The sequence below is a fragment of the Tetranychus urticae genome, chromosome 1, assembly GCF_039701765.1.
Source record: "Tetranychus urticae isolate SD_2017Ah chromosome 1, NJAU_TeUrti_SD_1.0, whole genome shotgun sequence".
NCBI lineage: Eukaryota > Metazoa > Arthropoda > Arachnida > Trombidiformes > Tetranychidae > Tetranychus > Tetranychus urticae.
In genome coordinates, this window is record NC_142958.1 from 18,276,399 (window position 1) to 18,289,900 (window position 13,502).

Genomic DNA, 13,502 nt, shown 5'->3' on the forward strand with positions numbered 1-13,502 from the left:
TTTTTAGACGATTATTCGATTAAATGTTTTATGAATTCAGTTTTTTTTGTTTCCTTCTTCCTCCAGTTCAATTTAATCTTTAACTGATCCCCATTCCTGAATGAAAAACAAAGAGTTCAGTGAAAGGATTTAGAAAGAGAAAAAAAAGAGAGATTTCTCAGGTTATCAAATTCAGACGAGATTCTTGTTTTGTTTTAGAAACAGTTTGAAACTTGTTTGATTGTATTGATGGATTACTTAGACCAAAGAGATGTTATTACATTAGCTAACTGTTGATCTGTCTACAATCAATACGGTTTTACAATTGAATTACATTTGATTTACATGTCAATTGGTAAGTTTGAAAAGAATTAACAATAATTTTTGGCATTAAAAATTTTTCGACAGATTTTTATGACAAATTGTTATTGTTCAATTTATCATGGTCAAGGAAAAGATCTAAATTAATTTACAATTAAATGATAATAGTTTCTGATTATGGACAGGTTATTAACATAACTTAATTTACGAGGAACAAGATTTTTGTTTAAATAAAACACGGTTGCAATAAAATTTGCATCTTCGAATGTTAAATGTATAACAATGGTTGGATTTTTTTCTTCCAAATTTAAATAAAATGGCTAATTGACTGTGAATCTTTTAACAATCCACAAAAATTGAGTTGATATTGAAATAACATTTCCAATTTTAAGAAATGATCAGGAAATAATTGGTTGCTTATAATTTCAGGATAACCGGTTAAGGAATCGATAATGTATAAAAACATTTGTCTTTGCTTGTGCTCCTTGGATCCTACGAGCCTGTCTCAAAATTTACTGGAATGAGCATTAAAAATGGTTTATTTTGAAAATGAATTTCAATATATGATGAATTTAAACGTTATTATTGACTAGCGACGACTTCGACTTTGGATTGCAATTGTTTGTGAATGTGCGAGTTTATCCTTCTTTTGCCGGCAATATTGAGCTTGGAAACATAAAGTAACTTATCAACTGCCCTTGAAGAAGTAGTAATTATAATTTAGTATGCTAATTATTGAATGAAAGTTTTCTTTGTATCAGTAAAATATTCTAAGGATCATCTCCTGAACCGTCGAAAGAATCATCTGAATCGTCAGAGTCGTCAGAATCATCAAGATCGTCATCAGTTATTCGAGCATTATCCGGAGAGTAGATATTCCTCTTTTCCTCCTTTCTTTTAGCAATACTCTTATGGTCTAAATTGGATGAGAAAAAGTAAACAATTAATAGTTTAATTTGAAATGAAATTAATTTCTGAATACTTACCACAATCAGGAATTTCTGTTTGCCTTGTATTTTCAATTTCTATTCCATATCGATCAACACACCAACATTTATGCAAGTGACACTGAATTGGCTGGTAGAAACCGTCTTTGTCACATTTTGGAACAAATTCATCATACACTTTTTTTCGCTGCGATTTTTCAATCAAACATGGTTTACCTGCAATCGGATGAAAAAAGAGCCAATTGAATGAATAGGAATAAATTGGATGGATTAAACTTGGATACAACAATTCTGTAAAGGTCGGAAAAACAAGCTTACTTTTGCGATCAAAACAAGAACACCATTCATAAGGATTTAAAAAAGTGTCTCTGTCTTCATCACAACCATCCAGATACTGTTTAAGGCATTTTTCTCGTTTATCGTGTTCTAAATCATAAAGTTCTTTGAGAGATAGCCTCAAATCTTCATCAGTATCAAGACGGTGAAACATATTCGCGATATCTTTTGGACAATCTGGACTGGTTATGTAATCCAAAAAGGTTTCTTTCTTGTTGAGTTGACTTCGCTTTTGATCGCGTAAAACAACGGCAAACCAATCAGATAGTCTATCACCCATTGTTTTCAGCTCTTCTTTGGTGCAAATAGCGATCTGTTTTTTCAAAGACTTTTTCCCATCAACTCCATCATGGTATAAGCCAGTGTACTCTAGCGCAACTTTGGCACGATTTTTGACAAATTTCTCGACTTTATGGCTCCTTCTCAGTTTACTCAGTGTATCCATGTACTTATTCCAGCGTTCATGGTTCCTCACCTCTTTGGTCCGAGTATGAACATTCACTGGACTTCCACAGGGACAAAAACCTTTACAGGCAACCTCAACGTCAGTCTCGTGGACACAATTGTGAAATTGGAGGCGACACATGGATGAATAAGTTGAATTGTCCGTTCCGCAATAAAATGCTGGTTTGGTTACAGGGCAGGGCCTACAATCTTTCCATGGTTTTGTTTTATCAAATGGTGTAACAGATGACGATGAAAGTGTTGATGGGAATGAAGATGGCAAGTATGACGAATCCCAGGATTTCACCTGATTATTGGACTTGTTTATTGAGGCGGATACTTTGTGTGTCAACCTTTTGCTATTATTGGACCATTTAGCGTCTTTCTTGGATTGAGCTTTTTTCCTGTTAATTGACTTTCTCAGGACACAAATTGCAGATTTACGAGACTTTTGTATCAAACAGACCTGGTTAGGTTTACATTGTACATCTTTGCATAGATCAAGATCCCAAGACAAGTAAATCTCCTTTACTCTATCTTTGACATGATTTTTCTGAAATTTTTGGTTCCATGGATTTTTCAATTGTTGGGTCAATGGATAGTTTTATATTGAAAAATTAAAAATAAAGCGAGAAGATAAAAGAGAAAAATAATGGTCAGTTTAAGTTGAAAAAAGCTTCACCAGATAACAATAATGAGTCATATGATTGATAGGCAAACATGTCATTTAGGCAATGTTTACTTGGGCTTTATTGGTCACAAAAACACACAAATCAATTGGTTGATTAATCAATAACTAATTATAAATTAATCATTATAATTCACTTGTGATTCAAGATTAGCAAAATGTAAACAGAAAATATATTTACCTGTTTATAAAAGGGTTTCTTGTCTTCAAAGTGGAAGTCTTGATCATCAGGAGAATCTTCAAGATCATCTGAATCATCATCATAGTCATCTGTATTCAACTCTTCTGAATTAGGTTCATTCTCACTATTTGCAAATTGGACTGTTGTAGCAATTAACAATAAAATCAGTGAGATAGTAAATTGTCGCATGATGCTAAAATTAATCCTTAGTTACACTTTTTTTAAAAACACATCTCTGACTTTCACTTTACTTGATATTTGAGTAGAGCTTTCTTGAACTTGAAGAGTCGAAGAAAAGGTAAAGATGAGAAAATGATGAGGATAAAGATGAGGATGAAAGCGCATGATTTTTATCCACTGAAAGTTACATATTTATCGATCTTGAACTTCGTTTGATTGACTTTCCTTTTAGGATAGCCAGAGATCGAACTGTCAAATACTATTTTTGTTTGTTTTGCCAAAATCGATCAAAGTTAATCATTTGAAAATTACCTTTGAGAATAACTTGATCAGAACAAGCAAGCTTGACCAATTTTATCGCCGATTGTCATGTTGATATTTAACTAAAAAGGAAAATTGTTCTAAAAAACATTAACTTTTCGATTGTTTCCTAAACTGTTAATGGTACTTGTCAATTTTAACTAATCATTGAAAAATAAAATCAATTTTCGATTCTGAACCAATAAAAAAATTACTCTCCAAGATGACTTTTGTAAGAAACATTTTAAAGTATCGATTTGAAATACTCTTAATTGATTCTTTGCAATCAAACATACTGGCCATACATTGTATTTTGATTAGTAAAAATAATGCGAAATAATTCAATTTTGGGAAAAATCAGTTTGAGCTGACTTTAATAAAAGTATGAACCAAATTTCATGATCAATATAAAATTTGTTACATTGCATTTACTTAGTTTTGGGTGAATAAACGAACAAATTGGCACAACTTAATCTTTTCATTTGGAAATCAGCTTCATGAATGACCAATGATTTGTCAGCAATCTTTGCTGGTCCACATAAAGGTGAATCACTGTCAATAAAATAATATTTAGCCACTTCTGGCTCTTGTCCGTTGACTCCCAGGTACTTTGGTATATCAATGTGACCAAGTTTATGAGCCAAATCTCCGACTTCACACCTTGTTGGAGTAAAGATATTACAATCGCGCACATAAATTGGGTTTTGAGAAGCAACTGAAACATTGTAAGGGTTATGGTGACCTCCAGCTGGACCACAATCGGTTGTACTTAATTGAGTGTCTGAAAAATGAAATAAAATAAAATTGAAATTAGCAAATAGGAATAGAAATTATTTTAAAGTTTTTGCCTGAATTACCTTTGATGTTAAGTTTGTTTTCGTGAACATGCCAAGGATGATTAAACGTCTTGTCTGTGTCTAAACTTGGGTGTTTTGATACCTCGATATAAAGGTAAGTATCTGAAAAACATTCACCTTCGGGTTGTCTAAAAATAAATTGACCCTGAATCGGGTAATCAAATGTAGCATAAACAACATGCAATGGTTTACCATCGAGTTCAATGTTTGTACAAGCTACTGCAGGTCCGTTTGGTCCATAAATAACAATAGCACGACCGATAACTGAATAATATCCAAATAATGGTAAATTGACATCCCATGTTGTCAATCTAATAGACTGACGAGACTCCAATGTTCCATATTTACCAGATAAATCTCCAACAGCGTACATCTCGGTTGTACCCATACCTTGAGCTGGTACCTTATCTGGATCAACATGGAATGGATTATAAATTGTTTCCTTCACATTTGGACATTTCTTGAATTCCTCCTTTTTTCTTCTGAGACTTGGTAATACATCGATTCCATAACTGAATGCTGGCGTGAAAAGGTCAAGATTAATAACGACTCGTGTAGGTTCAAAAGGCGAGTCCTGTGTGAACTTTATTTCTCCTCGTGTATCAGGGCTCATAAACGATGCTACACCAACTTTTGGTTCGACTCGATTCAGGGAAGTGCAAGCAACACGAGCTCCATTTGGTGTTTCGAGAATGAGGTAGATTGAATCAGTTGGAGCTATGCGAGTAGACAATCCTAAGTGCATTCGACCTCTCCAAATAGGTGCTTCGGTGCTAACAGGTAAAAGGTACTAAAAGACAACAAAATATGTTAATATTGAAAATTGACAATCTTTGGGTTCTTTAAAATAATCTTGAAATAGTTTAGAAACCATTTTGATTGAATTGTCTTTTTAAAACTATGCTTACCTGTTTAGAAGAATGAATTACATCACCAATAAGATCCTGGCAACGATTTTTCTCATTAATTACTTTACTATCAACAGTATCGGAATCAGTTCTCAGTAATGTCCATACGAATCTATCATCCCGTCTTTTACCATCAGAGAACATCATCCATTCGGTTCCAACTGCTGCTTGTCTATCCTCACCTTGAATATAATAAGCCATACCAGAAATAGGAGAATGGAATTTACCAATAAGAATTAATTTCTTATCATTACCCGGCATAATTACGGAACAAATAGAAACCCCACTGAATTTAGCTTGTAACATTAAGGTTCTTCCTAGGATAGAGCTGGGCTTAAATGTTAAGGGGAAGACTAATTTTCGATTTGGCTCAATTTGTCTATCTTTAAATTCGGCTATCAATTTACCGACATTAATTGGAGTACAGGAGGCACCATTCTGTATTGGAAGTTCAAAAACACGAGCAATGTAAGATTCATTTGCAGGTCCACCAGTAATGCTAATCGTAGCTTCTAACTGATTTTCAGCGATTTCACGGAAAGATGCATAACCAAGTACACCAAAGCCTTGGATTTGAGCAACTAAAGTATTTGTTACGTTATCTGGCTGTGGATATGGATTTAAAGTTGGAGTTCGAACCTCATTATATCGAGGTTTAGTGTTTAATGGTACATAAGGCTCATTTAGAACGAATGTATCGCCTGGCTGGTGTGGCGGTAGTGGCTGAGATGGCCGAGGTGGAGCTCTAGATGGATAAGCTCCATTTCCGAAATTTGTTTGAGTTAGCCCAAAATCTGTAATGATAAAAACCAAAATTAAATTTTCATAGAAATAAAATGAGCTAATAATCAGTTGAGAATCCAGTTCAATCGAAACTAAATAGATACTAAATAATTAAATCTAAAATATGACAAACAACACAAGTTAAGTTCAAGAGACTAGGGTATTATTATTATCACAAAACAATAGCATTTTCATCTTTCACGGAAACTTATTACACTGTAATTGTGCACTCATCTGATTACTTTGTAATGTGTTTTAAAAATGAGAATAGATCAACGAATGATGTTAGTAAGGGATTTTTCAGATAAGTTGTGATGATGTGAGATGAAAATGATTGAGATAAGGTTTTAGATGACTCACGATTAAAATTTTATTCAATCAGAGGAACTGATATCGATAAATCTATAACCATGAAATGTTAAATAAATTTATTCGTTCATTCCGTTTGAAGCAATACTTCTAAATAACTGTAATTATCTGTTTATTTTGCTTACCAAAATAGACTCGAACTTTTTATTAATAAATTTTTAACATTTTCAAAAATTTGTTGACAGCTCATTAAACTAATGGTCACAAAAATTAAATCAAAACAATATCAGTAAATCACAGCATGGCAGGATAGATCAGCATAGAAAAATAGATGCACTCGAAATATCGGATTATCCGATTCGGATAATCTATTGGGTGAAATGCGATTTAAACTGATAATGATCCCAGTAGTACTTGAATTATCATTTATTAGCAGCCTAACCTTCAAATTCAATTTAAACCAGATTTATCCTTCAAATTGTTATTTAATCAAGTATTATATATTTTGATTGCTTGCTACCACTGCTTTTATTAGAGACTTGATTTGAAACTTATTTGACAAAACTAGTCAGTTGTCAGTTACATTAATTTTGACATTTTTCAATCAATTAGATAACTTTCAAGCAAAACTGAAAACGTTATCCTAACCTAGTAAATGTATCAAAATTCAGTTGATCTAGACATTAATTGTTGAGCAAAATTACTTTAATTTACACAAAACGATAGTCTTTTTGATAGCTTATTACCGAAATGACAGAAAGCGCAAAAATATAAAATTAAAAATTGAAACGATTGGGCGAGCTCTGGTGTATCTAGAAGCAACTAATATTATGTTATGATTTTATTTCATTGATTGCAACTAAAGCCATAAACTTCGGCTAAATTAATTAGTGTAAATGTTAAACTCTGCCATCTTTAAATATTTAAATCGATTGAAGTATAATTTTTGTGTGAATTTCGGCGACAATCAAAAATAAGGAATAAGGAAGATGAAATAAGGTGGACATTTAAAAACTCCGATAAACGGTTCAACGTGACTGGTCTATTGAAGGAAAACCAGAAACTAACTGAAGCTGTATATTATTGGTGATTCTTCCGGAGAAAGTTTAAAGTAAGTAAAATGATTCAATGAGAGAAATTATAAATATATGGAAGTAAATCGAGGTTTTATACTCGTAATTGGGTGTGAGGCCATTTTCCCACCTTTATTTTACTAACAAAATGAGCCACATTCAGGCCTCTTTTACTTTCATTTTCTTGTAACATCTCAATTAGATTTGAATCTGTTGCTTTGTTATCAGTTCTGGTTGATAATGATTCTACTTTTTTTTAACAGTAATCAAAGATGGAAAAGGATGAAAAATGATTCAACCATTGATTAGATTGCAAATAATTGGCGTATATAAAAGAAAAGGGACTTCAATCATGAACGGAAGAAATGAAAGACAAAAATGGTTTTAGGTTAACTGAAAAAAAGACGGAGAACAATCAAGATTAGATAAAGGTCAATTTCGCCATGTTTCGATTAAAAAATCTTTTCATTCATCATCATTACCAGCAATATTAGCTGCAATCTTTATCAACAAGAAATCAAAAGTTTGCCAAACACGCAATACCTAACAATCAGAAAGATATTTTTGTCCATCGATTACCATAAATCGTTTGGAAGCAACCCAAAACGGATCAATCTTGATTTATTACAATCAAAATCTCAAACAAATGTTTCTAAAATATTCCTAAATTATCACAATTAAGCCTGGCTATATTTGAAATGAGCATTTCTAAAAACCTCAAATCATCGAAGATTTTCTGTAAAGATTTACTCACTGAAGAGATTTTTTCATTCTTTCAAGTCTTTCAGCTTGTGAACTTGGATACTGACAAATTGTGCTGATTGAGACAATCAACTGTCTCTGAACTGATTTAACATGGCTTCAGGTCATCTTCATGATCCTCATTATTGTCCATTTTCAACCTGTTCTGCTACAGAAACATAAACAAAACAAAAAATGTATTCCATAAAATTTCAACTGATCTCTATCTACACGGACTGTAAACATTGGAAGAAACCAAAACGCAATAAATTATTTCCCTTAGACAAGTTGATTTGTGAGATTATCAAAATCAATGCTCAAGATTTTTTGAATCCAAATGATGGCACATTTTAACAGCATGTTATCAAGGGCTAAATTGTTGTCAAGAAGCTAACTAATCTGTAAATGAAGGGGTTATTAAGTGATCAATGATGCTAAAAATGCAGACTAAGCACACTTGAATTGCTTTATTAAAGGCTATTCTTCAACAATATCAGTCATTCGGTTGGTCTTAAATTTCATTTAAATTGAAACAAATGAAAGGATAAAACATTATTTAAACAGGAATCGAGTCTGTTGACAAGGTCAATTGTAATTGTTTTGTTGAAAGGTATTGCTGGACAAAATTGTAGCTAAAAGGTAAGAAAAGCAATTAACTAACAAATCACAATAATCAGCAATTTGTTAAAGGATTGATGGCAACTAACGTAATCACGAGAATCAAAGTTGAAGGATTCATCTTAAACGGCTGCTTAGTTCATCATAATGAAACTGTAATGGCAATATTAACAACTGACAGTAAATCGTTGCAAAACTTTAAACTGTTGCTCAGTTAATTGCTTTATCCAAAAGTCGGTAATTTATCAACACATAAAACCAAATAAAAGGACACAATTAAACAGGTTACAGTTGATAGTTGTAAGGTCAAAATTTAAATATACAACCATGCAAGTTAACGGTCAAAATAAAGCTGAAAGTCAAGCAAAAGCTGTGGTTGGATTTTTTCAAAAGGTGAACACTGATGACAATTTGTTGATTGTATCACTTTGACATAGTGATTTAGCATCACTTGGTTAAGGGATAATTAATAAATGAGATTGAAAGGGTAAATTGAAATGAAATGATTAACTTACCAAATAAAAGAGATGAAGAAATTATGAAAACAATGTAAAGTAACATTGTTGTTTATGCACTGGTTAAGCAAAGACGAAGACAACCAATTGAAGATGTATTTTGTCGTCCTGATTGAAAGATGATCATTGAATTATAATTTAACCACTTTTGGCATAATATTGATTGACATAGAGGGAGAAGAAGATAAAAGCAAGAAGGAGAGAAAGATGTAAGAGAGGGAGAGAGAGGAAAGAAAAGCTAGAATGATGATAAAGGAGGAGTTGAAGATGTTGATGTTGATAGGTTGATAGAGACAAATCGTGGGATCAAGAGAGAGAGGTTTGACCGGTACATCGACGACCGATCTTGTTACTCTAAAACTGTATTATGTTGGTCAAATAGATTGATAAAAATGGCCTGATTCATGTTGTTATTTTCAGTTGAACGGTTCAATTTCATCTTTTTAACTTACTTTGCCCAAGAGCACATTATTCATATAAATATGGTTCACGTTGATTGCCTTTAAATGAAGTTGAACCTTTTTCTTGTTGCCTCTTCATCATCATCTTAATTTGCTTCTCTTCATTATCTTTCACTTTTTCTTCAACTGTTTTCACCATTAAATTGTTCATTATTTGGGCTCCAACCATTCATACATTCACTATTTTTTGGTACTTTTAAATTGTCTCCTACCTTTGAAGATTATCTTCATCTCTGATCATCATCCTAATCATATTCATAACAAACTTATCCTTCTTTAAATCAATTGTTAATATTAGTATCATCGGCCAACGCATATTTATTCATATTAAACATGTTAAAGGTTTGGTCAATTGGTTGAGATTGTTTTTAAAATGTAAATCTAAATCAGTTATTTATAATTGCATTCTTGACCGTTTGTTTTCCTATTAATCACTGTATATTGTTTGGTTTCATCAACTACAACCTTTAAATTGTTTCATTATAATTGCCAATTATTGGCCAATTTAAAATTAGATAAACCAAAATCTAAATTTGATTCAGTCATCTGAATGATGTTCATTGATTGAATTGATTCAGGAATATGAAGAAAAAGTAGAAATGTGTTTTTAAAAATGAATTATTTCAATAAAAAATAACAGAGTAAATGTTGAGTCTTTTTTCAAGTGATATTTATCAAATTGAATAAACTTATACCATAATTGGGAAACAATTTTTTAGTTAATCAACAATTGTCTGAGCTTCCAATTGTTTAAGTATTTTTTGTCGTTGAGCTTCCAACTCTTCCAATTCATCAGAATTAATTAAACTGTCGCTGGGTAATGATTTTGATGCTGAAGGGATTGGGACCTGAAAAAAACCAAAAGTGAAACAAAAAGAAAAGTTTAAGGAATAGGAAGAAGAGAAATAAAAATCATGATGGGAATATTAGTGATGAAGGATGGGATTAAATTGAACTTGAATCCACTTTGATTCTGGTGTGTTTTGTTGACAAGAAAAAAAAGACAAGTTTAAAATGTCACACGAAAGGGAATTATTCAGCAGTTGCATGATGAGAAATGAGAGAATTGAGAAAAATTAATTAACCCATTAAATAGACTTATTTTTATAGAATATAATAAGTTACATTCACAAATCAATGCGAAAAGAGAGTTCATTAATGATTAAATGTTAAATGGTTACTCTGTAACAGAGAAATGCATAAGAAAATCGAGAAAACATCTCGATACCAAACTAAACCAGAATTTATGAGAGTTCAACAATCAATTATTGTTTACCATGAGAAAAGGTCGAAGTTTATTTTCTCCGTTTTGCCCTCATCGCCTGAGATGGTATATATATGAATGATTGATTGATGAATTTACATGAATTAGCCCAGGTACACTTAAGCGAGGACTAGGGTTGAGTTTAACTCACTGATGGTTGTTTTTTTCGTTTACCATCTCCATGAGAAGAAACTCTTTTAGAACCAGAATATGATCCTCGTTCACGAGAATAACTTCTTTCATGAGATGGACTTCGAGAATGTGATGATGATCGAGACCGGGAAGGTGATGGTGATCGAGAATGGACAGGACTTCGAGATGGTGATCTAGAACCTACTTGTGATCTTACTCTAGAATGAGATCTAGATCTTGATTCTTGGTCAGTTGAATGATGGGATCCTGAGTTTGATCTTGATCTCGATCTTGAATGTGATGGTGATCTTGAAGTACTTCTTACAGGTGAACGTCGATGATGAGACGGACTCCTTGATCTTGATCTTGATACAGATGGTGATGGTGTCCTTGATTTTGACTTCGAGATGGATCGACTACGCACTGGACTTCTGGGTCGAGACCGTGAATGCGAATGATGTCTAGAGTGAGAATGAGATCTTGAATGATCGGATTGAGAAGATGAACGTGATCGTCGTCTTTCCTTCTTCTTCTTGTCTTTATCTTTATCCTTTTTCGACTTCTTCGATTTACTATGGTGATGACTACATGATTCCTCTAAGGTCTGGATGTAAGTTTTGAAAAGCTGAACTCTTTCCGGTTCAGTAGGAATTCGACTAAACACTTCGTCTTCGCAAATTATTTTCCTGACCCTTTCCCAATCTGATTCATCCTCGACTGGTGGGTCAATTTTATTTAAAAGACTCATAAAGGCTACTTCGAATTTGCGTCTTTGTTTAGTTTCTTCTTTGACCCTTTCTTTCTCTTTCTCCAAAGCCTTTTCCATAAGCCTTTCGAAGACCATTTTAACATTTCCGGCATCAAGAGTGGCACTTCTATCATCTTCACTTAGCACAGTGGCAAAATCTTCATAAGTTGTATTGACTTCAACGATAAATCCGCTCACTTTTAGAATGTCACGAATAATTTGTTTTTCATCTTCATAGCGAGCTTTCAAATCCTCAACATAAAATTTGAATAAATCTAACGGAGTTGATCCAGAAAAAGGTTGAGATAACATGGCAGTAAATCGTGGGTCAGCACTTATCTCTGGATATAAATTACACCATTTTGACATAGAAGTTAATTTGCCTTGAGCGTGAAGTTCATCTAAAAATTGTATAAAATATTCTCGACTCTTACGAGCCTGACGAACCATTCTTTTATGCTCTCTTTTTCGTTCTTCTTCTTCCTCTTGCTCCAACTGTCTAATATGATCTTCAAAAACAATAAGAGCATCCTCTTTATCCATTCCTAAAAGGTCAGCATCATTGGCAAATACAGGATTGTCAAGAAGTTGTTGTTGAGCTTCTTGCCATGTTGTTTTATAAGTAATACTAGTCATCGAGTCGAGGATATCGGCTAAAACTCTGGTATTTCTTTTCTGGAGTTTCAACGTCTCTTCCTTTTCAGTTTCAGTCAAATATCGAATAACATCCATGAATATTTCTCGTCGATCAATCTCAGGAACAGCTTTCCAGAATTCATTGTCACGGAAAAATTCACAAGCCTGTTTATACCTAACATTGGAATTCATTTTGTCACTTGTTTGTAAGAATTTTTCTAAATTCTCTTTTGCTTTTTTAGCCTTCATACGTTGCTCTTCTTTTTCCTCCCTGGCCTTTTGAACTTTGTACGCATTGAACATTTGTTTTCGTTCAGGATGATGTCTAAAAATTTCAAATCTAACATCATTTCCAATGAGTTTAAGAGCATATTCCCACGAAGCATTAGATCCAACATTTTTCTCTTTCATTAGTTCACGAAATAAAGTGGCAATATCTTTAGGTTCAGCCACAGAATGTTCATCTGGAATCGAAATACTCACTAAAACAAGAAAACAAATTAATCACCAATAAAAATAGAAAAATAACAATTTTATGTTTACATTTGAGTCTCTTTGAGCTCAGATTAGAAAAAAATATTACTTACTGATGCTAGTCTTGAAAAAACCAAATTTTATGAAGAGATAATCTAAGAATAAATTTAAATCATTAAGAAAGTCAATTATTAAGAAATGATAGGTTAAATCATGTTGATAATAAAACTAGAAACAAGCTACAGTTTTGTAGCCAAGCCAGCAAGCAGCCGGCTTGAAGAACCGCCCATTACTATAAAGTGGGAATTATGAATTTTATTACGAGAATCAAACTTTTCAAATAACTCGATAATTAATAACGAATTTTTAATATACTATTCATCATTCATATTAATTATTTAACTAGTGTAAAAAAATGATTGCTCTCTTGATTGACTTGAGATAGTGTAGCGCGACTTTAACACCTAATTAATACTTTTGATAAACTGACAGTTAAAAATTGTAACAAAAAATTATTTTCAAATCAAAGCATCGGAATATTGTTTAAGTGTAACTTAATTATTTAAAACTTGAAGTCTGCTGCAAATCAGGATAAACAAATTCAAAT

General features: G+C 32.6%; 3 protein-coding genes and 1 long non-coding RNA gene across 5 annotated transcripts; 1 reads left to right on the forward strand and 3 right to left on the reverse strand.

The window, feature by feature from the left end:
* Positions 1-162: 162 nt before the first annotated feature.
* Positions 163-3,212, reverse strand: LOC107359196 (proteoglycan Cow). The gene is made up of 4 exons (XM_015925670.3): positions 2,897-3,212; positions 1,566-2,580; positions 1,287-1,463; positions 163-1,216 (listed from the first exon to the last, which is right to left on the reverse strand). Exons 1-4 carry the CDS (start codon positions 3,083-3,085, stop codon positions 1,071-1,073), a joined length of 1,527 nt encoding a protein of 508 aa, XP_015781156.2. The 5' UTR covers positions 3,086-3,212; the 3' UTR covers positions 163-1,070.
* A 509-nt stretch (positions 3,213-3,721) lies between these two features.
* On the reverse strand, positions 3,722-9,298 carry LOC107359120 (uncharacterized). Its single transcript, XM_015925570.2, has 4 exons — positions 9,181-9,298; positions 5,142-5,935; positions 4,234-5,023; positions 3,722-4,157 (listed from the first exon to the last, which is right to left on the reverse strand). The coding sequence occupies exons 1-4, from the start codon at positions 9,224-9,226 to the stop codon at positions 3,805-3,807; spliced, it is 1,983 nt and encodes a 660-aa protein (XP_015781056.2). The 5' UTR covers positions 9,227-9,298; the 3' UTR covers positions 3,722-3,804.
* Positions 7,070-8,334, forward strand: LOC149094709 (uncharacterized). Its single transcript, XR_016199368.1, has 2 exons — positions 7,070-7,344; positions 7,570-8,334. It is a non-coding gene; the product is annotated as an uncharacterized LOC149094709 (long non-coding RNA).
* Positions 9,299-9,940: 642 nt separating the features above from the next.
* On the reverse strand, positions 9,941-13,126 carry Prp40 (pre-mRNA processing factor 40). 2 transcript variants are annotated; one of them, XM_015925572.3, is made up of 3 exons: positions 13,009-13,126; positions 11,243-12,903; positions 9,941-10,489 (listed from the first exon to the last, which is right to left on the reverse strand). In XM_015925572.3, coding segments are annotated over exons 1-3 (1,791 nt in total). In that variant the 5' UTR covers positions 13,010-13,126; the 3' UTR covers positions 9,941-10,360. The 2 variants fall into 2 exon arrangements, with proteins under 2 accessions (XP_015781058.2, XP_015781057.2); XM_015925571.3 differs by having other exon boundaries at positions 11,057-12,903.
* Positions 13,127-13,502: the final 376 nt, after the last annotated feature.